The sequence below is a fragment of the Orbicella faveolata genome, unplaced genomic scaffold (genome assembly GCF_042242905.1).
Source record: "Orbicella faveolata isolate gen_17 unplaced genomic scaffold, um_ofav_v1 contig_15, whole genome shotgun sequence".
Taxonomy (NCBI): Eukaryota; Metazoa; Cnidaria; class Anthozoa; order Scleractinia; family Merulinidae; genus Orbicella; species Orbicella faveolata.
This window is the reverse complement of record NW_028301542.1, coordinates 5,553,711-5,578,999: the sequence shown is the minus strand read 5'-3', so window position 1 is coordinate 5,578,999 and position 25,289 is coordinate 5,553,711. Positions and strand designations below refer to the sequence as shown.

The following is a 25,289-nucleotide window of genomic DNA, read 5'->3' as shown; positions in this document are numbered from 1 at the left end:
CTTCTTCATTCATTAGAGGTCACTGAAGGATAACTTATTGTCATTTGTTCTGCTAATATTAATAACCGGGAAATTGCCAGTTTCACAGTCAAACGTTCTTCCAGTCGTTTTTATTGCTTGTCGAAAGATGGTCGAAAGATTTGGCCTATGCACGTAACACTGAAAGCGGGTGTAAGTCACGGCACTACACTTGTTTCCAGGCTTGTTGTCACAGCTGTTGCCAAAAACCTTAGAAAATTATTTTTACTATCAACGCCAGAAAAGTGACTTTTAAAACATGCAAAATATCGTGACCTAGTTAGCTCCTTATGAAGGGTTTGATTACTCTTCAGACATGACTTCCTGCGTCGAAGAAGGAAGTCGGCTCATTAACGTTTGCGCAGTGGGTTAGCGGACAAGTGAGTCTTTCAGTTCCTCAGGGCTCCTTGCTTATAGGACTGGGTACGAGGAACCCAACGTCGTTCTTAGGGCCTTTTCCATGCTTGGAAAAGACCCTGGGAACGAAGGTTGCGAGGAACCTTTGCTCCCTGTACTTAGGTATTACCAGGTGAAGGATATCAAAGGGCTCTGGGGACGAAAATGGCCTTCTTCCTCAGTATAAAGCGTTCGAGGAACAAGGGGAACTTGTCCGTACGCTGTAAACATCCGGTTTGCATTTCTGGGAATATTTCCAGTTCCGGAATTTCCAGTAAAGTGGGCAGCCCCGCCAGCTCTATCCAAATAAATAGTTATTTGAGAAAATGTCTTTCCGGGAATGTTTGTTCAATTTGACCTTCCTACCGAAATATCCGAAAGTTGCCCAATGCGGAAATTAAACAATTTTTCGATCTTAATTTTCCAAGGAAATTTCCGTACCATTAGCCACCGTTTCGAAAGTTCGTTTTCTTATCGGGGGTGGGGAGGGAGGGTTTGAATGGAAGGCGCCCAAGGTGTGCCTTTGCTCTCTCGGGCAGCGCCGAAGATGGGATGTTTGAAGATTGTCCCAAGGTGGTTTGACAAACTGTTCACTGATTACACCAACCCAAACCAAAGGAGTAAAACTACTTGAAAATACTATCGGAGACATAATTGCTCTAGATTTCGTCGGTTGGAAACTCTCAAATTTATTACACGTCCGTATAATAACGTTATATAAAAAAAATAAATTCTTATATATGCTTCATATTGTGCCGGGCCGGTTGTCCAAAGCACGATTAACTTTATCAAGGATTGGCGTGCAATTTTATTCCAGATTTGTAACTTTTCAGTGACGCTTTCAGTTTATATTTTTTTGTCCTTCAATTTTGACTTCGACTTCTGTAAAACTCTACAAAAAAGGAGTAGTAAGAATCCCTTTTTGCTAGCATTAACCGGCTAGCGAGCAACCCGGCCCTGAATGAAATTAACGTTACAAATTTGATTGATATCTAATTGCTTCTTACAATGTCAGTACAAAGTAAGGAAAGAAGTTATAACAATTACGTTACCGATCACAGAATTACAACCCCCCTCAGCTTGAGCTGCGAGAACTTGTATTCACTTGTATGTTGTCATCTGGGAAGGCGAATGTAAACGTAAGTCTAATAAGGAAGAAACACTTTAATCTTTTTCGCGCAAGAAAACTTTCCTTACCCCGTACAAAAGAGATTAAATATCCTATTTTTCTTGTTCAGGAGTAATGGTTTAGCTATGGCCTTTAGGTTTGGTCTTTTGTATTCAGTAATTCTTGTATTCTGGTACACAAGGACAGAACCTTCAACCCAAAACTAAAGAAGGCATTTGGTTTCAAGTCGCAGGTTTCAAGTTTTAAAACCAACCTCCTTCCTTAAAGTGCGAAAACAGTTTCTTCAACGCAAATAAGCCCTTTCGTTTGGTTCGTTCGCGTAACCGTTCTTTGCAAAAGCTCTGCGTTACTTCCCTTCAGAAGCATTGTATAACTTTCAAATGACGGCTGAAAAAACGATCAGTAAAACGAGGGGAAATTGGTTTCTTTTGAACTGGATGTTAAGCGTCTGTAGAACTCGAGGTTGAGATTGTGAATGTCGGCCGTTCGCCAAAGAGAAAGGCTTGGGCGATGGACTTAATCTACGGAAAGAGTTGCGTGACATCGGTTCTCACCCATTTCCAGCTGACAGAACAGTTTTCAAATTACTGTCGCAAATTCATGTTCATTGGCGGCAAGCGCGGGAAACATCGCGCCGCGTACCGCGCTCGTCGGTATCTGATTGGCTCTTGCAAGAAAACACTTATGCTCCGATTGGCTAGTGCGCGCTGAAAGATGCACGGGTTTCTCGAGCCAATCAAAAGCTTGGCAAAACGCAAAGTAGAAGCGTGGCAAGTGTAGACAGTAATTTAAAAACCGCTTTTTCAGCAAGGTACTTTTGTTTGTAAAGGGTGGCAAACACAACCCGAAGGAACTAGTCATCAGATTTCTGTTCAGCGTAAAACGACTGGAAGAAAACGCAGTAAAAAAAGCGAGTATCAAAAGAACATTTTGCATATTAAAAACTAGCATTCCGTTCTCTAAGTTCTTTCTGTTATCTCTTTTACCCATAACAACATTTTCGCTATATTTTCATCTTCATATTATAATTGTCTTAATTTGTTATAAAAATTTCTTTTCGTCACCGCAGTTTTCCCTTTTTAAGCTTGCCGCTCTTCAGCACCTCAATTTCGTCCTGCTGTGAAGTTAATTTTTCGTTCATTCCACACAAATGGTCGCTCATCATTGACAACTGTGTTTCGTAGCTTCGCTTGATAGTCTCCGCCTCGTCCTAAAACAAGGCGGGAAAATGTTAACACCCGCGTTCAAGAGGCGGGAAAATAAACAAACCTTACCCAAGCGCGGGAAAATGTCAGAACGCGAAGTCAAGTTGGCAGGGGTGGAAATAACGGGACACTTTTCTTTTAAAAGATATCTACGAAACACGATTATTGTAACCAACTTGACGCAAAAATACTTCACAGGAACAAGTGAAAATACAATCATGAAATAGTCAATGTCAATGCTTAACTCACCTCCAGTTGGCTGACTTTGGAGTTTGCAGTCTTGAGATTTTTCGCCAGTTCTTGTTTCGCCTTCTCGGACTGTTTCATTCGTCGGTACAGAGCGCGACACTAGTTCACATTGAGAAATCAAGTAAGAAGTTTGATATCTGTTTTAACCATTCGTATTGCTTTGTCTGTTCCTGGTACTTATTTTCCTACCATATCGATTCAATACATATCTCAGACTCAAACTTTCATTCAATTTTAGACCAGGTCTAAAATTTCGTGACATTGGTCGTCCCCGAAGATTGCGTGACGTAACTATAATCACGCCAGGTCCGCAAACGCTCAGGGTTACAACTAAAAAGTTTAACGAGAGAAAGAACGAATGCGAAAGGAAATCGAGAGAAGTTGTTTACCTCTGCAGTAATTGATACCGTCTTGCTCTCGGTAAATTGAACCTGGGGAAAAATTACAGGAAACCCGTTACCTTTCTGTCAACTAACGGACATGTTAAGAATCTATCTTTAACGACCTTAGAAGATGACATAACTTTCAGAGAACTGATTAATCGTACATCAGAAATCCCCTGACTCTGCCAAAAATATTTACACTATTTGAAGACCAGAGCATGAGTATATTGCAAAAAAGCTTCTTCAAACAGGAAGCAAGTATTTTAAGTTACTTTAGTCTTCGCGCAACACTTCTACTCGCCTGTGGAGAAAAACATTGCAGCATGGCTCAAAAAAGGGCTGCAAAAGAGACTTTCCATTTTCCAGGCGGGGAGCTCGAGCACGCAAGCGAGCAAACGAGCGCGCCTGGGGTGAACAAAAAAATGGGGAGAAGTGGGGAGGGGGTGAGCAAAAAAAAGAGGTTAAGGGTGGGGAAGTAAGGAATTGTCCCACCCCCTCCCCCTGCTCCTTTTTTCGCACTCGCTCGCTGGAAATAATGGACAAGGATGATAGAAGTGTAACATAAACAAATGAAGACACAACGTCAACAAAACAAAACCTTAGAACCTAGTTTTTCGCTATTGACCTGTGAAGTGAGTTCAGCTATTCTCTGCGTAAAATGATTTTTGATCAGTGTTTCTCTGGTTTCTTCCTCTTCTCCCTGAAAAAAGGAAAATTAAATCAATGCATTTATCAATCCATCCGTCAATCGGTCCGTCCGTCCGTCAGTCGAGCACGCAATCAAACAATCATATGACGTATCCGAGACACAGGAAACCCAACTTATCCTACAGATGGTAACAAGTTGTTTTGAAATGTTCGGTCTGTTTCAATCATAGGGCACACATGAGCTAAGGAAGTTCATCAGTGTTGGCGCCCAAATAAATCTGGTTTCCTTGACATCTAATGACCAAGAATATTGTCACTTCCCCGCCCTCTGGAGAGGATGCTAGTCCATCACAGGTTATCATCCCCCCTCCCCCAGTATTCTGTCACATTGCCCTAGCAGTTACCATTTATACCCCATTTGAACAAATCGCCGTGCTTGGGTTGAGGTTATATACCCATAAGGCAGGAAATGACTGATATATTTGCCATTCTGTTGCAAGCAATGTCAAGTGGTCACCACGACGATAGTGGATGCACCTATAAATGTCGCAGAACTGAGCAGAACTAGATTCCAATGATGGCAACAAAGCTAAAAGAAAGGGACACAATTGTCCAATTTCGATAAATTAAAATTCAGCCTAAATACAATAGACCTCAGTGCGAGGCTCTGGGGAATAACTACAGAGTTTGTGGGGTTTATTCCCCAGAGCCTCGTGCTGAGGTCTTTTGTGTTAGGCTGAATTTTAATATATCGAAATTGGCAGCCATTACGTAGCAATCGAAAATTAAACAAGTAAATGCCTACCTCCTCTCGGTTCAGTGATGCTAATGCTCCAAGCTAAAACAACACATGAAAAACGAAAGTCAGAACGACAATAAGGACTTGAGACAAAAACACGAAAGTCCAAAAGGGCTGAAAACCAAAGCAAACTGGATACCAGAAAAATATGTTAAGTTTAGTTCTTACGTCAGATGGCGGAGCGGGGACCTCGAAACTATGTGACGTCACAGATGATCGGGAAGACGTTGAACTGGTCTCGTCTGAGATAGACTGGAAATTAAGAATAAAATGTTGATGTATATGACTAACAAAATACACAATAGCTGTAAAAACAGACCAGTTTTCATTGACTGCTAAAGTAATTGTGCAGCTACTTTGGTTTCCAGAAGAACATAGTTGAGAAAGGAAAATGGTTAAGAAACCTGACAAAGTTCTTTGTTGTATGTTTTTGTTGGCTACTTTGAGGATTGACCCGCACAAAACCTGGCCAAATACCAAAGGTGGTTACATGTGCTCATACAACTAATCAAAAAAAGCATTGCGATTATGTAATTCATGTATAGTCTATGAGCATAAAACAAAAGATATGCAGGGTCAGGGACCTTCCAACATAAATCTTAGCCTGTTTGTTTGCTTCTTTGATGTTTACCGGGCTCCTAACCATTTCCCTTTATTAACTATGATTACAAAGTCAAAAAAACTTTCTCAACTTCCTTGATCTAATAAAACGAAACTGCTACGTTCTGCAACAAATTTATTCCAAAACAAAACCAAGTCTGACGGTTTTTCAAGTTTCTCCAGCTGGCTACGTTTGGTAAACGTCTTCTTGCGTTTGCCTTTGCAACACGTTTTCCCGCGCTTTCCATCTGTCAACTGACTTCATATGTTTGCCACTGGTCACATGATACATCTTTGAGTTCTGATTGGTTTGTTGCACTATTGACAAGCGTACTGAGCGGCTTTGTGATACGTTTGGTTTCAAGTTTTAGCAGTTCTCAGAAACCCACTAGCGCTCTAAATATGAAACAGAATTTTCCTTACCGAGAGTGCGTCTCCTATGAGAAGCGCACCTTTAGACGCCTTGAGCCGGTTTAGTTCTTCATCAAGAGCTCGCACTCTCTAAAGAAAACATTTAAAAGACAATGATCAAAATGTTAATTAATTTGTTTTATACTTCCAACCTGGCTAGACACGAAAATAAATGAAACGGATAATTTCTGCCTTTATCTCTTTACGAGAGTACTTTGATCAAGCTCAAATATCGAGACGATTGAAAATCACGGGAAAATTATTAGCCAAATATGTTGAAAAGTGAAACACAGCTAAACCTTTCATGGCTAACTTTTGAATTTAGAAATGTCCAGCCGTAATGGTGAAAGCTTTATACGCCACAGAGAGCTTTTACTCTTGTTTTATTTCGAATTCAGTTACGTCACGGTTTGCGCACCTTAAAAAGTTAAGCCTAAATGTTTTAAGTTCGTCGTTTGTAATCCGTGTTAATCTTCCCCATCCTTGACCATCCTTGTTCCTTTATGGTTTATTATTATCTCTTTGGTGTTTTTCTATCTTAGTAAACTACTATTTTCAAGTTTCCTTCAATTTAAAGGAAATTTTGTACGGGGCCAAAACAACTCAAAATTCAATTTACCGTGACTGAGCTTCCTTAAATGACCCTAGTCAGCCTCCACCATTTTTGATGCCATCGAAATTATTGATATTGCATGGTGAAGCGAAATCGTATTGTTTCACTGTAAGTTGTGTTCCTGAAAGTATGTTTGATTATTTTTAGAAGTTTGAAAGTGATTTCCTTCGTTTCGGCATGCTCCGAATAAAATATAATAGCCAAACTCTCGTATCTAAACAAAAACAAAGGTGTGGCTGTCTAGGGCCCTTTAAGAAGCACGTTTCAAGTTTATCTCCTCGAGTTGCACGTGTTCTGAAGTGCGCGAATCGAAGAAATTCCAACTATTTATTACGCATCGCCTAACGCCCCCCTTGCCTTTGACAAAACAGTGAGCTGGAAAACGTTTCATAAATCAACAAACCTTAGCTTCCTTTTCATATTTGACCTGCAGCAGTTGAGACTCTAGCATCCAATGTTCCTTGGCCTCCTCAAGCTTGGAAATTCTCTCGTGAGTTACAGCAATCTGTGTTTAAAAAGCAGCAAAATGATACCAAGAAAAGTTGCGCAAAATTTAAACTTCTACCCTCTCCATACCTTGTTACAACAAAGTTAAGCACACACGTCATGAGCCTATCATTAGGAACGGTTGTTCATACCGTTTCGGAGCTTCCATCTCCGGTGCCAATTCTTGTTTTGTTCAAGATGGTAGAGAATCTGTGTTGTGCTCAGGGGGCACCTTTAGTTTTGAGAAGAGTTCTGAGAGTACCAATGAGACTAAAGTTGGACGAGGGCACTTTCCAGAGTTCCTTTTTACCTTAACATAAATGGTTCTTAAATGCGCTATGAACCTAGGATTTTGAGTTGCATTCAGGTTTTAATCGCATTGCCCTGTTCTGGTGAAGTCATGTAAATCTAACGAATGGGCCAAGTTAGGTGACAGTTTCTCATGATCAGTAGTAATAAATTGGGGTGTTTGTGCTGTGTGAAATAAAAATATATATATATATAATAGACAAAAGGACAACAGTGGCAGATTGCAATCCCTCTTCTAATGATTTTAGAATATTGTAAGTTTATACCTTTTTTTATTATTTTCATAAGATTTATTAAGTAATTTCTATAATAGTAATAATAATAATAATGAAATATATTTCTCATCGTTTAGACTATTAAATTCAAATTAAATGATATTATAGCTCTGTATGTTACAGCTGACCACAATTCTAATTAAGTATCTATAAAATCAAGCATTTTGTGTTGCTTTTCTAGACTCCCTCATCACCTATATTTTAAGAATCAGTTTAGATGTGAGCATACGTATTATATACATCAAGTTGGTAGTGTTTTGTAAACACTGGCCTAATTATGCAGATATCGTCAATTGTTTCCTTTCCTCACCATCTGTGTAATTGAACTGAGTAAATGAATAACTTACAAAGTTATTTTTATTACATCTTTAGTTTCTAACCTATTTTAAAATTTTCCATGATGATTCTTTGAACTAATTAGCGGTTTCTCAGATTGTTTAGTCACACCTAGGTAAATGTAACAACACGGTCCCTGTAACTTACACTATTTCAAGCTTATTGGTCTGCTAGATTAAAAAGCTTTGATCCACAGTTGTTGACAGCCTAACATTTCAATTTAGTCCCAACTTTTAGAGTTCCTCCAATCAAGAGATAATGGTGGGCTTTTAAGAAAATGTTCCCTATAAGAAGCAAGGTTGACAAAGAGATGGTCTTAACTTGATACTAACGTGATGTGTTTAAGTAATTTGCCCATTGTAAACAGAGATTTGCTCTGTATATGAGTGGTTCAAGGTTGCTTTTGCGATGCAGAGAGTAAATCAACTTTTACTGAAAAATTTTTAAAAAGCCTTAGCTTGTACGTCCGAGGGTTAAATTGTGATAATACTGTACGTCAATAATTTGCTTAGTAGCCTTCTGATTAGCTGCTTCATCGTGTAATTTCCATGTCACAAAGTGCAATTGTTAAAGGTGGAAACTGGCTGCATGCCATCTTTTGAGAGCATGAGTTTTGTGTTTAAACCACGCTGAGTGCGAGACGCGTGGTAATAATGTCAGAGAAACTTCAAAGTTACTTTGTTGTAATAATGTTTGGGATCACTGATTTTCAACAACTTGAAGTATACCCACCAGTAAATCTCAAATAATGAATCCTTCTTACTCTAGACACAGGGCAACAAGGTTCGGTAATTAACAGTCTTCATTTGCAAGGGAGAATCAAGTCGAAAGGCCTTGGCTTTACTACACCTCTTGTTGAACAATACACGGTCCAAGTGCTGACAACTGATTTTGCAATCTCCGTGTCCTCTTTTTGAGTAACAGAGGGCTCAGGCTACACCTCCTCCTCCTTAAGGACGTTCGCGCGAAAATGTTCCACCATTGATTTTTTTCTGAGACTTTTACCACTGTAAGATGATGAGTTAGTTATGTCAGAAATGTAAAAAAAAAAAAAAAAAAATGGGAGGGTCACCGACTTCGTTTTGGAGAGAACATGCCCGGAAGAACACCCTAAATCTGAAAAAATCGGGCTTCGTTAGCGAATAAGGCCACACTGTCCGTACGCCCAAAAATATTGCAATTAGGTCTTTGAAATGAAATGTTCTCTGCCAAATATTGTTTAAGTGGACCTGTTAAGTGAATTTAGTCAACTGGTGAGGTTCCTTAAAGAACAAGTTCACATTTAGGAATAGCGACCATAGTTTCACGCGCCTTGCAGCCGCAAGATGGTAGGATTCGATGTCCCATGGACAGAATTCTTGAAATTTTTTAACTTCCCACATTGATTTTTTTGTTCATTTTTGAACAATGTGGAGATAGTGATAAATTAATAAAGATGGTGAATTTTAAGGTCGGTAATGAAATGTGAAGGTGAATTAATCAACATGACACGAGCGTGGGACAAAGAAAAATTCCGAGTCCCCGACAGGAATCGAACCCATGACCTCCCGAACACCGGGCGGGCGCTCTATCCACTGAGCTACGAGGTGAAATCTGTTTCTAGAAAGAAGAGTAGGGGTCACCGAACGTCCAAGATCATTAAATCCAGGCAAAGCTATAGCAATGGCCATCTACCCTGTCATTGTTCATTTTATTACTTAGCGCGCGCTCACCAGCATGACGTGGCGTGTGAATTTGCATGCGCAGTAAGGATGCGCAGAAATAATTTGTGCGAACGTCCTTAGTAAGAAAAATCCCACCTTGCTACGTCCTCCTGCCATTTCCGACACTAGCTAGTCCTTTGTTTTACTGAAGTAACTACCTTCCTCCTTCCTTTTACTACCTCCTCCTTTTTTTCCAAATGGTTTTCTGTCACTTGTTCGTGCTGTTCTCCAACAATACCTCATTCTGTCTTGCCCCCAGCTATTAACGTGACGCGTGACAGGTTAGAGGATGAGATGCAAATTTATTGAATTACCGCTGTACTGACTGACTTCTAGAAACAACACTTTTCTTGACGTCTACTCGAGACAGAGAGCTGAAAATCACACCATTCTTAGACAGAGAGCCATGTCTATACTCGCCAAGAAAAGCTGGCAAACAGCAAGACCGACTATCAGAGAAAGAAGCAAGTTCATGTTCAACAATGAACTCTTCAGCGATGTGAGATTTGTTGTGCGAGGAGGGCCCAATGGCGAAAGTGAAAGTAAACAAGTGATTCCTGCTCACAAGTTTGTGCTGTCGATTAGCAGTCCTGTGTTTGAAGCCATGTTTTACGGTGAGCTGGCGGAGACTAAAGACTCTATTGAACTGCCTGACTGTGAATACGACAGTCTGTTGGAGTTGTTTCGTTATATGTACAGCGATGAAGTGATCTTGAGCGGAAGTAATGTGATGGGAGTGATGTATTTGGCGAAGAAATACATGGTGCCTTCACTGGCTGATAAATGTGCGGAATATCTTCAAGATAACTTAGATGCATCGAATGTTTTCGGCATCTTGACACAAGCACAGAAATATGAAGAGAAAAAACTGGTGGACCATTGCTGGAAAGTGATCGATGAACAAGCAGAAGAGGCTGTGAAATCGGAAGGATTTGTGACAATTGAGAGATCCTTACTTGAAAGAGTGGTCGAGCGTGACACGTTGAATATTCAAGAGATAGAGTTGTTCAAAGCGGTGAATTTGTGGGCGACAAGGAGATGTGAAGAACAAGGTTTATCAACAGATGGAAGTCAGAAAAGAAGAATTCTCGGTGAACAGATGGTGAAAAGAATACGCTTTCCACTGATGACTCAACATGAATTTGCTGCAGTTGTTCTTGACTGCAAGATACTGACACAAGACGAGGCTTTTAGCGTAGTTAAATATTTCAGTTCAGTTCCGGACACTCCTGTAGGATTTTCTGAGAAGAAGAGAATTGGCTTCAGAGGATCGTTTCAGCGTTGTTGCAGATTTGGCTCCGTGGTTCACACTGACACAGGTTATCCTCATTCACCTGATAAAAAAGAGTGTCTTCTTTTTACGGTCGACAAAGAAATCTCCTTACTTGGAGTAACAGTGTGCGGAAGCAGAAATTGCAATTATTCTGTGACTATTAAGATAAAAGATTTGGATATTAGCGAGTATATTTGTTACAAATCAGGAAACTTTCCTTCTACATCTATCAGGTGTATTAAGTCATCAGAACTAGTCTTTCAGTACTTCGGGTTTAATATTTTCTTCGACCGCCCTGTTGTCATAAGGAAAGGGATCAGACATCGTGTCGAAGCTTCCATCTGTGGTGCCAATTCTTGTTTTGGTCAAGATGGTAAAAAATCTGTGGTTTGTTTAGGTGTTAGGTTTGATTTTAGGGACAGCAGTGAGAGTCGCAATGGAACCAGAGTTGAACAAGGGCAATTTCCAGAGTTTCTCTTTACTGTAACATAAGCGGTTCTTAATTTGCTATCAACCCGGGATTTTGTTTAGCAATCAGGTTTTATTATTGTCAGAAGCCTTTTGTGAAGTCATGTAAATTTAATGAATGGGCACCCTTCAGTATCAATTAGTAACACCAGTTGGGTGACAATTTCTCACGCTATCAGTAGTAATAAATCGGGGTATTTCTAATGCGTGAAATTGTGACATGTAAGTAATGAAGTAGTATTTTCCTGAGGTAACCAAAACAAAAAAGAACGGATAACATCCAGACAACTTGCCAATGACAATAAACGTGTGCCATCGATGGCAAGACATTTCAAAATGTCATTGCTTTTACTGTGGATAATATCTTTATCATATCATCTATCATATCATATCATATATTATTTTATTTTCTCGATTTTTGATTGTGTTATTGGTATAATGTTTATTATAGGCTTTATAGTCAGTAAGTTTAGGTTTGCATAATTTAGATATTTTTCCACGCAGCTTAATTTTAATAAGGAACTTAAGTGTTCTGTATAAACTGGCCTACTGTTGAAGATATCGTTTACCGTTTCCTTTGTTGATCATCTATGTGATCGTATTGGGAAAATAAATAAAATGAAAAGTGGATTTTCTATAACATCTTCAGTTTCTAACCTACAATCCCGGCCAAAACCTTGGGACACTTGACAAAACGATAACTGGTGACGCATTATTAGAGTAAAGTAAAGTAAAGTAAAATCCTTTATTTGAAACACGATTATTGTTTAAGCACAACTTTAAGCATTTTGAAATGGGAAATCATTTTTTAATTTGCCGAACCCCTCTCCCCCCCCCCCCCCCCCCCCAAAACAATGTTGGGATAGTGGGTCTACTTTGGATGAATCAACATCAACATTGTGTTGGGGGTGGGGAGGGGGAGGTGGACAGAAAGACTATATGTTGGCAAAATTGCAAAGTGTCCCAAGACTTTTGACCAGGATTGTGTTTTAAATTTTTTCATGATGATCCGTTGAACTAAATAACTGTCTCTCAAAATTTTTTCTTTACTTCTACCTGAGGTGCAGGTAACATGAAGGTTCCCTCACCTTACACTATTTCTGATTTGAAATAACTTGATCATCTTAGGAGAAATTTGATTGAAAACCAAATTCTCCCAATAAGAAGTATCACGAATATATGGAAACAGTAAGGAGAATTTCCATGTTGACGTTTCTGGTTTTGTCTTTCTTACCTGTTGTTCCAAGGAATCCTTGCTTTCTGTCGAGCTAACCAGAACCTTGTGATTATAAAGAGCTACTTTGTAAGGAACGGACTCCGGACATGGCTAAAGGGAAAAAATATATATATACTTAACAGATAGAAAACGACGGTTTCTTTCTTAAAGGCAATTTCACTAGTTACAACATACAGCATTATAGGTACGCAATGCGTTCAAAAGCAAAACTTCGACGCCACTTCCAGTTTTTGTGGCCTTAAAATTTGTTAGAGTTTGAAGCGAAAATGTGCAAGACTTTTTGATAAAACGCTATTAAACGAGCAGTTGTAAATGAAATTACGAACCGATAGAATAGATAGACAACAACTATTAAAATTTCTATACATTCGTGACGTACAAATCTTAAGTTAACTTTCCAATGACTGTCTTGACTTTGGCGAGAACGACGGCCGTTGCTGCGCATGACGGCGGGAATCTCGCGGGCGCAACGCGTTTGACTGCTGTTGAGTCTACTGAAATGATCACACTACCTTGATCAGCTTTTGAATGTAGTCAGCGGCATGATGCCTGAACTCTACAACAGCTGGTGAAGACGTTAGCTAAAAGAAACATGCAACGATGATAAGCTTGGATTAATTTTTCCTCAAAATATGAATATTAAGGCAAATGGAGTGGTTTTCATTTGAGTGTCGAAAAAGTAATTGGTTGTGCACTTACTACGCTACATGATTGGCGTAAAAACTCACGCCACTTTTTCATCCAATCAGAAACAAAACCAAACCAAATCGTGACTCGTGCGCACGCGTTTTCCCGCGCTTCGCGTCAGCTACATGTAATTACTTCGAGTTTTGATTGGTTCATTGTACTGTCTGTGTCCTTTGTGATTGGCTAGAGTGATTACTTTGGTTTTGCTTTTACGACACTCACATGGAAACCGTTCTATCAAGAGAACGGAATACTACTGACCCTTAAAATGATTTCTTACTTTGCACAGAGTAGGAGAAATAAAAATTCATACACGACAGTATCTTCTCCGACCCCCAGACTCAATAACGTAAAGAAGAGGTTTCGTTTTCTGAGATTTCAAATGCATACTTCCTAACTCGGCTGAAGCAAGTCAAATATATCGCAAAGGGCAACTCTATCTCAGACCCTCAAAAGTTGAACCTAAACATCTCATTTTTGCCGTCCTTTGCCTGCCTTAAACGAGCGATTCTTTGAGATTTTCTTTTTCCCCTTTATACTTTCTTGACTATAACCTCTCTATCAAGAATTCTTATCAATCTGCAAGCGTCCTATCACGAATGCCGTACACTTATCAGCCACGCTACACACTATCTATTCTGTGATAGATAGTGAGTAGTGTAGCAGTGTGCGGTTGCTAACAAAATGACGGCCGCTTCTTTGCGTTTTCGAAGAGTCTTTGAAGAAGATTTAAATAAAGTTTTCAACGACTAGTAGATTTATACTAAAACAATTAGATTATTCCTCTTGATTTCTACCACGCGATAGAAATCAAGAGCGAATAATCTAATTGCAAAATAAAAAGTCATTGCATATGTTCTCTGAAAGTTGGCATCTAATTATTTAACACTGCAGAGTCCAGCCTGGGGCTATAGGGTGTCAAGACACCATCAAGAAAACCCAAAGGCAAATTTCACCTCACTGTCAACTGCTGTTGTCATTCCCCTTGTTCGGACACCAGTCTTGGTTGAGATGAAATCAAGGTTGCTATTCATGAATCTTGCTATCTGATTAAAAAAAAAAAAAATAATCAAACAAGGACAAACAAACAAAATGTAAACAACGAATTAACACCTATATCGCTCAATGAGAACTAACACAAATACTTTTACAAGACAACATGATAATGTTCAAGTGTGAGCGAGAGTAAATCAAATACATTGTACTAAAATGAAAACAAACTCTACGTGGGTAACCGCTTTAGTTTCAAATGAAAACAATGGTTTATATATGTATCACAACAGTACCAAAGCGGGCAAAAACAAAGACCATTAAACAGAGCCCATTTCGAAAAATATGTACGCATTAATCAATATTCTACGCATTGACGAAAAAGGTACAAGAACACTTTGAAGGGGCTACGTCACGGTTTGCACATCTTGAAAAGTTCAGCCTACGTTTTTCAAGTTCGTCGTCTGTAATTCGTGTTAATCTTCTCCATCCTTAACCCTCCTTGTTCCTTTATAAATTATTATTATCTCTTTGGTGTTTTTTCTTTCTTAGTAAACTATTATTTTCAGGTGTCCTTCAGTTTAAAGGTAGTTTTGTACGTGGCCAAAATAATTCAAACTACCGTCACTGAGCTCCTTCAAGGAGTAAAACAATACCTTGGCTGTGGCGGTAAGCAGAGAAACTAAAGAAGACACGATACATTCATCTGTACTTTTCAAGGTCTGCAAAAGTAATGATACTGTAGTCAAATAATACTAAGGAAACATGCTGGCTTTCATTTAGCCATTTCTCAAATCTCTTTTGAATTACATTTTCTTAGCTTTGTGCTAGCTATTTGTTTGAGTTAACAGATGTATCTCTTCACACACTCAATGAAAACCAGCTGAGATTGAATCTGAAAAATTCTATACTCATGAAGTATCTACACATAGATCTGTGCAGTGTCTGTGATCAGTGATGTGGAATTTTTAGGCCTAAATCTCAGATTCCCTAAAGCTGGAGAAGAACTGGAAGAATGAAATGAAACTTTGGTCTACTGTTTTTAAAAACACAATCACTCTGATAGCTAGTGGTTTACCTGTGTGGCTGTTGGCAGCTGGTGCTCAAGGGAAACCTTAGACTGGAAATGTGTTGATAACACTGTAGAGGAAAACAAAGACGGGAGATGTGGGGAGTACACAGGTGAGGAGACGAAAGGAATCGAGGGGAGGGGAGGGGAGGGGAAGAGGAGCAGAGAGAGGAGACCAAAAGAAGGAGGAAGGAGGTGAGGCAAGGAAACTGACAGACAGTAACCATGCAACAACAAAGTTCCTTAGGTTCTACTGTGTGTATAAAAGAAATAAAGTACAACAAGGGAAAGGGAAAAACAGTTATGAAGCTTGCTTGCTACCTTTGACACATTCATGGAGCTCCTGCAAGGATGTACTGAGAAGTGTGAAGGACACAGAGTAATTATTTGCGAGAATCCCGCCAGATCCTGAACCTGGAGATTGAGAGAAAATATTTGTTTAATATAGGTTTTGCCTACAAACAAATCTGAAATTTTTTCATCATCGTCATTAACTTACTTGCTGAGGATAGGACTTCAATGTGAGCATCAATCTTACTGAATATCGTAATCAGCTTTCTAAGAGAGTGAAGTAGAGCTTTGTTGTAAGCCTCCAGTGTGTTGGAACATGTTGAGGCTTTACACTCCTCACTAGTACTAGAAACAAAAAAAGAAAGAAACTTGTCACATTGTAGATCATTTCTGGTATCTTAGTTATGACAAGCTTTGAATACAATCAGCTCTAATCACTCCTTATCAGCAGCTTCCTAGTGCTTGTGCAAGCCCAATCTGAGCTTGGGTTTGAGATAACCTAAAGCTGGGAAATAGCTCTCACTGGTTCATGTCTTAATGGCTAGGCAAATTGCACCTTCCCCCCTGAAAGGGATGCTTGTCCATTGCAAGTTGTTCACTAGCATTCTGTCAGGTTATGAGAGGTGCAGTTACCTCATGGTTAGTGTGCTCGCCTCTGGATTGAGTGGTCCAGCTTCAAGCCCGGCTGGGAACATTTTGTTGTGTTCTTGGGCAAGACACTTTACTCTCACAGTGCCTCTCTCCACCCAGGTGTATAAATGGATACAGGCGAATTTAATGCTGGAAGTAACCCTGTGATGGACTAGCATCCCATCCAAGGGGCGAGTAGAAATACTCCTAGTCTCTCCATGCTGCTGAAACCAGTGACAAGCCCTGGCCTGATGGGCCACTTGGTTCCCCTCTAGGGAATCAGCTCAATGGATGGACTACAGCAAGAACTCAAACCAGGACCACAAAATACAGAGTGAAGTGCGCTTAATATCAGGTGCCCACAACACCTCTCTTACCTTAACACAAAGTAAGGAAGAAGCTTCTTGAGGTAGTTATTATATCTGTGGAATGCTTCAGCAAAATCTTGAAAACCAGGTATAGTCTCCTAGAAAATAATGTCAGCAATTATTTTAAACATAGTGATTTTAAGCTGAAAAACTTTCTTGACCAAGATATCTTTGAAATTAAACTATGCAAAGGATTTACTTGACATGACAAGATGACAAGATGACAAGATGACAATGTGTTTTATTAAAGATGATGAAAATAAAATACAAGAAAAAGCACATCTTGAAAAGGGAAACTAGACATGTGCTACAAGTGACATCTGTGATCCTTACTATGTTTCAGCACTGACGAAAGAGAATGAACACAGTTTGAAATTCCAACCACAACTTTATTTGCAACAGTTTAAGTTGCTTTACTAACTGGACATAGATTTTTTTTCTCTTCAGTGATTCTGATTTACCCAGTGCATATTAAATATTTATTATATAAGTTGTGTACTGTGCTATTTAACCAATGAGCACTTTTTTCATGCAAACATAGCCTCATCTACACATGAGGTGGGTTTGCAGAATACAAGACTGTTATGCAAACTCAAGATGCAGTCTTGAAGGGTTTACATTACTTTTGAGAAATCTTCCAACTCCCCAAATGTTAGCTGAGGCTACAGTACCTAAGCACAGAAAAAGTACTCTAAATATTGCTTTTATAAAATATTTCTCAAAAATATATGCAAATCTAAAATGTCACAACCATGTTTACATACTCTCAGCTGAACACACCTTTAGTCCAAAACATGAGAGCGCGCTTAGTATCTCAGATATTTTGTAATAGATGTTCTTTCGACATGGCAACATTAGTACAAACAGTAAAGAGTATTAGTGTTGCGCTACTCACCATTGAAATCAAAGAATCTGTTTTGATGCTGTTATAGAATGATACAAAGGACTGCTCCACAGCTCTCAGTACTGTTGCATTGCTATGAAGGTGGTCACAAAACTACAAAATAAACAAAACATAGAAGGCAATAAAATATAAATTAAATGTATCAACCCCAACAAACATCTTGAATGTAAATATCTTTTCCTTCAATCAGCATTTTGATTTTATCAAGGTTACTATTTCAATCTGCTTTCCAAGATGTTTAGATGATTCACAGCAATTTTTCCAAAAGCCTAGTAATCTACAGTACTTCCACATGAAACAAAAAAATTACTGTTTTATTTTGAATATAACTACCAGACAAGCACTTAACGACATGTAATTAAACCACTTTGGACATTAATTTTAAACATGAATACCATATTACATTGAATTTTCTGTATTTCTGTATTTATTTTTTTGTTGAGCCCTTTTATCACGAGTCCCTGGCTTGGGATAATGGGAAACCACATTATCTCCCTGTGTCAGTATGCACATTAGCTGATGATAGCTTACTGTTAATGTTCACCTTCTGGGTGGCTGGACTGAGTTGCTGTTGAGTGGATTCCACAAAGAATGTCTTGAGTCGCTAAAAATTGAGGGAAACAGTGAATTACAGGTATTAATAGCAAACATTTTCTCCTTTTCTGGCAAACATTTTCTTTGTTCATGAAAATATATCTTTGCATTGGTCAGCACATTACACTTAACGAGACCTATGTCAATTCTCCCTGGCTTTCATAATATTTGCTTCATATGAAATGTATAATTCATACCAGGGACATAACATGCATTCTTGCACCATGCATACACCAAAGAGAAAAGTTAATCAAGTGCCAAAGGCACAAGCTTCTGAGGGGGCTTGGGGGTATGTCCCCTCAGGAAAGTTTTATTTTAAGGGGCTCAGAAATGCCATTTCCCACATTTTCCAAGGAAAAGTTAAGAAATAGAAAACATGTACCATGTTTCTATTGAGTTATAGAAACACGAGTGGAAGTTTGGTAGAACGAGAAATGCTGTGGGAACACGAGCCGCAGGCAAGTGTTTCCACAGCTCTTTTGAGTTCTCCCAAACTTTCATGAGTGTTTCTGTAACTCACTAGAAACACGGAGAACATGTTTTCTATTTCTTTTAGAAAACACCACGACGGAAAAAAGGAAAACAACTTATTACTTTGATTATCAAAATGTAAATTCTGTTTGCTCATGCCATCATTACATCAACAGCTCGTGCTAGTTCTGTGTTTCTATCAAGATATAGAAACACGATTTTTAACCAATCAGCATGTGTATTTTCTTAGGACTGTTTTCTAATTTCATATATCAAACCATGGAAAAATTTTTGAGTATTTAGGGCTAATTGATAGTAAGTTTAACAGGAAAGACTAGAGACTGTCAAACCAGCCGACTTAATTATTTAAGATGCTTTTCCCTAATAAATTTAGAACTATCAGTTTTTTTTCTGGATTTCCAGGAGTACACCCATGTGTAAATGCCTTTGGCAGTCCATACTTAGATCCCCCTTCCCTAAAATCCTGTATCCGCCCAAGTATATAGAGGGAAAGTATGAATAAATAACATTCTACTCTTGCATCAGTTAAATACCTGTTCAGTGTAGGTAAGAAAGTTAGACATCCCTGACACAAGCTCACGAACCAGCTCAACTGCTTGGCAAATAACTTCCTTTGCTTTCACCTGAGAGAAAAAAAGTCAATTGAAAGTAAACCATCCATCAGACATTTTACAGAGGTAGATATAACTTAAAGGTTACACATAATATAGAATGCCACCATCTGCTAGCCTGTTTCAGGTGCAATTAATGTCAGGAATGAGCAAAGACATCGACATGGCAATTTTTCTTGGACATTGTGTCAAAGGGGGAAGGCGCAATGAGGTTAACCCAATTTGAAGCACCACATAACACCGAAGATGAAGGAGATGGGGCTTTCAGTTTATATCCCTTATCCCAGAAGACTTGAACGTCTAACCATTTGCAGTTGTAATTACAAAGGTTGCACATTCTCCTCAGTTATTTAAAGATCATGAAGCATTGGTCTGGTCTGGGGTCTGAACCCTCAACCTCCCGCACAGCAGAATGGTTGCAAAGGACCCTTTCCCCATTAGGGAAAATATTATAGGCTGGTGTTGAATTTTTCTCATGTTATTTTGCCAGTTCTCCACAATCTGAGAGCCAAAAGCAGGTTACCACACAGAATCAAGCAGTTACCTAACAGCTATGGAATATCAAAAAAAATATAAATGTTTTAGGTCACAATAAGATTCAGGTTAAAATGAAATTCCTTTGTCTCTTAACCCTAATTATTCATGGATCATGAATAATTAGCCTAGTTTCATCTTAAAGTTTGTTGACATTTGTTAGGGTTTGTCTGGGTAGCTTTAGTTTTAGTGTTTGGCAATCAACAGTGTGTTCAAACAGCTTTTCAGCCCATCAACGTTCTTGTGTCAACATATATAGTACTCAATGCAGATTACATGTTATTCATTACATATTATTTTGATTATCCAAGACTTAACCACGATTAACAAAGAGTATCATTCTATACCTGGTGCTTGCGATCATGTGTTGGTACATTTAGCTTGTTCAATTCTCTGATACCTGAAATTCATCCAAGATTATAGTAATGGAATTGAACAAGTCATAAAGCAGTTAATTTACCTAACAACAGTAACAACATTTAATTCCACTATAAGTTTAAATATTCAAGCATGTACATGTACATAGTAGAATTAAATGTCTGGCGCATAGAAGAGAGGGATCACATTAATAGCCAAACATCATGATGTGCTTACTTGTGTCATTGAATGGAAGTTTTTCTGTAACAACCTTAGACACATCATCTGAAAGAAGCAATGTTTACAGTGTTATTTCTCTTACCATATTTACTCCATCCAGAAAAAGTCAAATGGCTGGTTTAACTAATTGACCCAGTCTTTTCAATGTCCAGCATTAGAAAGAAATAAATGTGCTAAAAATGCACTGTCATACCATATCTTGAAGTCATTTCCTTGTGTAAGAGCTTCAGTTGTTGGTGGCTGTGAATTTAGAATACACTTTGCTATGTGCATTATTGTCACTGACAAAAATAATGCAACAGGAATCAAATCATTTAATGGAAGAACATGAGCATGCTTTTATTTCTAATTACCCTTTCTCAGCCTTGAAACTTGCTACTTTTAATTCTTCTTCTGTCTTATGAAGTTTAGCCTTAAAAGAAAAATTATGTTAGTTTGGACCATTAAATAAATAAAATATAAATGAATATCATATAATAATATTAATAAGCAATAACATGATTGTCATACTCAATCTGTTACCGAACATGTCTATAAGCTGAGTAGACATTATTCTTACAACTTGATACTAATCAAAGAGGCATAAAAAATGAATTTCCTACATCTTCAATCTAACAATTTTGCATAGCCTGGTTTGATCTTAGTATTTGTTGAGATTTGTTAGGGTTTGTCAGGGTAGCTTTGGTTTGGCAATCAACAGTGTGTTCAAACAGCTTTTCAGTCCATCAACTTTCTTGTGTCATCATAATTTATATAGTATTCAATGCTGATTGCTTAACAAACCTCTAACAAGGCTCTCTCCTCATTAAGTTTATCAAGAACCATTTTATGCTTGCCATTAGCTTCATCTAAAATCTTCTGGTGATCAGTGGAATTCCTAAAAAAAATGACAAACATAATATTGACAATCAATAACATTTTAATATCTATGAACTACAAGCTGATTAACATGTGAGCCAAACATTTGACTACATTCTAAGCATACTGTCACCTTTCTAGAGCTTCCAACTTCTCCTGAAGGGTCAATATTGTTCCTTTGTGTTCCTGGGTTGTTTCATATAACTGCCAGGTAAAATTATAAGGCACTATTAAACTGGGCTACAGCTTGCACAACCAAAGAAGGCAATCATGAATTTAAGATGGTCTACTCTGGGTTTTGTCCTTCAGTAATTTTAAGTTAAGGTGGTTCCATTACTGGATAGTTAGAACTAGGCCGAAACATTTTTTCACAAGAATCGACAAAACAAGATTGTTGGAGCGCAGATGAGAAAATTAAGTCAGATTCTGCTCAAAGTTCTAGCAATAAGTGCAAAAATTATTGTATTAAAAATCTACTCATAGCATGGTAACCTTCTGAAAACTCTTTGAAACACCTCACTTTCATTCACTTCTCTAAGTGACCCTGAGATTAAATTCTCAAGCATTCTTGAGAAACTTAATATCAAACCTTGTAAGAAAGCTTAAAGCATGTGTGTTAGTCAACATGTTTTCAACTGAATGGATGTGAAATGTCCAATTTAATTAAGACATTAGCATCTTCAGCTTCAGTGTTCTCTTACGGGGTCAGTCTTGATAAGTTGCTCTTAACTGTATTCAAAATAATATTACCACGCTACATCTGAGGTTTGTTTGAAAATTTTATTTTTGCCCTTTTTGCTACGATGTTCAGTGGAAATCATCTTACATGTTTGTGGTACTAACCTCTCTCTGAAGTCTCTCATTTTCTTGTATTTTTATCTGAAGTTCCTGATCTTTCACATCATTATCATCTCCCCTTACCATCCCATCAATTCTTGACTGCAATGCAAAAGACATTCATGGACTGACGTTTATCACTAATCCTACAAATTGTAAATACATAGATGCAAAGCTTTTGGGTTAAAAGTGCAAGATTTCATTTTGAGAGATCAATGCAGTTATGTATGCGAATCAGACAGTAAACTTGATATCAACCTTTCCTCTCCTGTTCTTTCCATCATAATCATCAAGTTCTTCCTGTAAGACTGACACTCTCTTTGACAACTAAGAAAAAAAAGTATGATGAAATTATAGTTTGACAGATTATGGTCCTGCAAAGCTAGACGTTGTATATGGCTGCCCTAGTCTGGCTAAAGAGAGGCCCCATTAGGTGGGGGGAGGGTCCTAAGTATCCCAAATCCTGTTACCTTTTTGCCTAAATGACCTGTATGTCATTTATTCCAAATGAAAAAATTAGCAATTTTCCTGCTCTATAATCCTGTTTTATCTGACCTAAACATCCCGTACCCCAACAATTTTTTACCTAAATATCCCGTGTTCTAAAAACCCCTAAGATGCCCTCTAGAGACCAATGCTGGATACAGAGAACTAGGGGGGTCCAGGTTGCCAAACCGTTTTACCAAAATATAAGGTCAAAACTTGTTATGGTATTTTTTCAGCTTCCTAATTTTCACATCAAAACACCACCTTCACTACTTCCCCCATATTTTAATCAAGAGGAGGCCCTTCCTCGCTGGAGCCCCTCCCTCATTTAAGTGACAATAGATCTGTAAGACTTCAAATGTCTCTTTTGTGGATTCAGTTGTTACCCACCCTACTCAAGGGACTCTGAAATTTAATTTGAAATACTATACTGATGGCAGAACTCAACAGCTATCCATGATTATCTCTGATTGAGACTGTACTACTTGAATCTGAGACAATACAAGAAGCTCTGTCAAGCCAAATTAACAAGAATATCTGATCATTCCACCTTGTCAATCTCAGCTGACAATCTCTGAGCAGAGGAAAAAACAAGCAAGTGGTAAGAAATGCCTGTTTACTTTACTTTACGTTGCCTTACCTGATCGTTTCTGAATTGCAGGCTGTCAATCTCTTGTTCATATTTCCTAATAGATTGATCCTTCTGCCGTACAGTTTCCTGGAAAACAACATCAGAAATAATAGAATCAAAATTTCAGTGAAAATCCTTATCTGTATATAGTAATATTGCCAGTAAAATCAACCGGTTATTTTGGCCTGTCATTTCACAGTGCAAAAACAACATGTATAAAATTCAAAAAACAAAACAAAGGATACATTGATTCTTAATAACCTGAAGAGTCTTTGTCTTTTCTTGTTCCTCTATCACAGCCTTCTTTAGAACGGTGTTCTGTGCTCTTTGCTATGAATTAAAGGTATAGTTACTAAAATCTGTTGCAAAAGGAGTAGGTTTATCACAGGAAGAAAAGAGATTGGTATCAAAGAAAAATTCCACAAGCCCTTAAGCAACTATTGATGACCATTTTTGGTCCCACAAGCTAAATTAAGCCCATCAGCTAGTCAAATGCCCAGAATACGCCCAAGCTATGTTGAAGTTTGAACTATTTGATTGATACATAATTTAGCTAAATTATTGTTTGGATTGGCAAGTGAGATTTTGTGTGGAGAAAGAAGCCCCACTGATAATTATGTTTTTTGATACCATTCAAAGCTGGGGAGAGGGGTTACTCCCATATATAACAGTTTAACCTACATGGATACGTGCCACTATGAAGGGCATGGTTATCAGGCAGTTTAGTCTGGGATAGGGTAAATAGAAATTTGACAGTTTTGGTCTAGAATACTTTCAGGGTATAATTTACTGGAAAAGTAGCCAACATATAAATAATTTAGTCTAGAACTGGGTTCTTTACCCACAGGGTTCTTAATAATAGAAATTGAAACTTGAAAGTGACTTTGTGAGGATATTGGTATAGTTAACGCACATTGAACCACATTAGTGATACATTTTCTGCATGGGAAATAGCTAGTCTGGGATAGGGTAGGGGTTTTTGGTGCTCACTGTAGTCTAGAATAGGGTCTAGTATAGCGTAAGGGTTTCACTGTCTCCCAGTGGCCACACCCCTACCCAATGAATTACAGAGTACCCCCTTGGATTCAAAGGAAGTAGAGTCTCACTCAGTAGCTACACATATTTCACCTAGAGATCAAAGAATCTGACCTCTCCTTTTAGTTTTCCTAAGTGCGTGTTCATAAAGTATCTGTAGTCACCCAAGGAGAGTAACTGTAAAATTTATCCTGTAGACAGACCAGGACGAGGTTCAAGGCAAGTAAACACAACACACTTGAGTTTATATTTGAACACAAGCAAAGCTAACAGTAAACAACTTAGCTTCGACGAGCTTCAACAGCATGCGCTCTCTGTAACTGGTTCTGACCTGTTCCGAGACTAAACAGCATGTGACGTAACAGTCACAAAGTGTCCCACTACAGTCCAAGGGGGTGGGGTGGGGGGAGCTCCCAAATGGCAAAAAAAATTTAAAAGGAAATTATACAGGCGGAGTAGTTTCAAACCAAAAACCTTCCATGGGGAAGGTATGGATACTTACTGGAACAAGTATTTACAATAAAATTTCAGGGGAAAAGAGAAAATCGTATTTTGTCACATTTCCCATATTGCAGGTGATGCCTTCTTCCTTTAAAGTGGCAATCGATGAAAAAATTTGGTGGCCATTCCCATATTTAAGAACTGAGAAAAGTTGCAGAGGTTAAGATTAAGTTAATTTTTGACAGACATTTGGGATCGCGTTTAAGATTCCTATTGCCTTCCATTCCATGCACGCAGCAAAAATAAGCTTACATCACTCCGCAGCAAAACAAAAATAATACAATTTAACTTAAGATTATCGCTTTGGTAATGTTGTACACAAGTAAACAAATCAAGATTTCAATTATTAAGCCTTTTTTAACAAGCCTTAAAATTATGTTTCCTTATTTGAGGCAACACAGGCGAAACAAACCTTTGCAAATTCTGCAGCCAGTTTCTGATACTTTGCTTGGAGCGTTTGTGAGTCTGCACTCATCTTGGTTCTTTGAATATTAGCTCATCAACATCAGATCAGAGAGAGCGAACTAGCTATGGAAGACTTGATCATTAGCTTCAGATGTCATTTGTGTGCTTCCAGTCCGCCATCTTGTTTTCTCTTCGAATAACCACGTGACCCCCTTAGGAGAGCAGTGACCC

At 38.4% G+C, this 25,289-nt stretch overlaps 1 protein-coding gene and 1 pseudogene across 1 annotated transcript; one reads left to right on the top strand and one right to left on the bottom strand.

The window, feature by feature from the left end:
* Positions 1-1,078: 1,078 nt before the first annotated feature.
* On the bottom strand, positions 1,079-25,278 carry LOC110063432 (protein phosphatase 1 regulatory subunit 21-like). Its single transcript, XM_089288116.1, has 30 exons — positions 25,066-25,278; positions 23,379-23,447; positions 23,127-23,204; positions 22,259-22,327; positions 22,007-22,102; positions 21,297-21,367; positions 21,089-21,182; positions 20,659-20,717; positions 20,499-20,545; positions 20,303-20,350; positions 20,056-20,108; positions 19,097-19,186; positions 18,022-18,081; positions 17,469-17,570; positions 16,583-16,671; positions 15,784-15,920; positions 15,606-15,698; positions 15,294-15,355; positions 14,872-14,937; positions 14,182-14,271; positions 13,051-13,119; positions 12,536-12,628; positions 6,855-6,956; positions 5,851-5,928; positions 4,996-5,079; positions 4,834-4,866; positions 4,006-4,080; positions 3,387-3,428; positions 2,998-3,096; positions 1,079-2,753 (listed from the first exon to the last, which is right to left on the bottom strand). Exons 1-30 carry the CDS (start codon positions 25,126-25,128, stop codon positions 2,604-2,606), a joined length of 2,361 nt encoding a protein of 786 aa, XP_089144242.1. The 5' UTR covers positions 25,129-25,278; the 3' UTR covers positions 1,079-2,603.
* Positions 9,890-11,931, top strand: LOC110052601 (BTB/POZ domain-containing protein 6 pseudogene; annotated as a pseudogene).
* Positions 25,279-25,289: the final 11 nt, after the last annotated feature.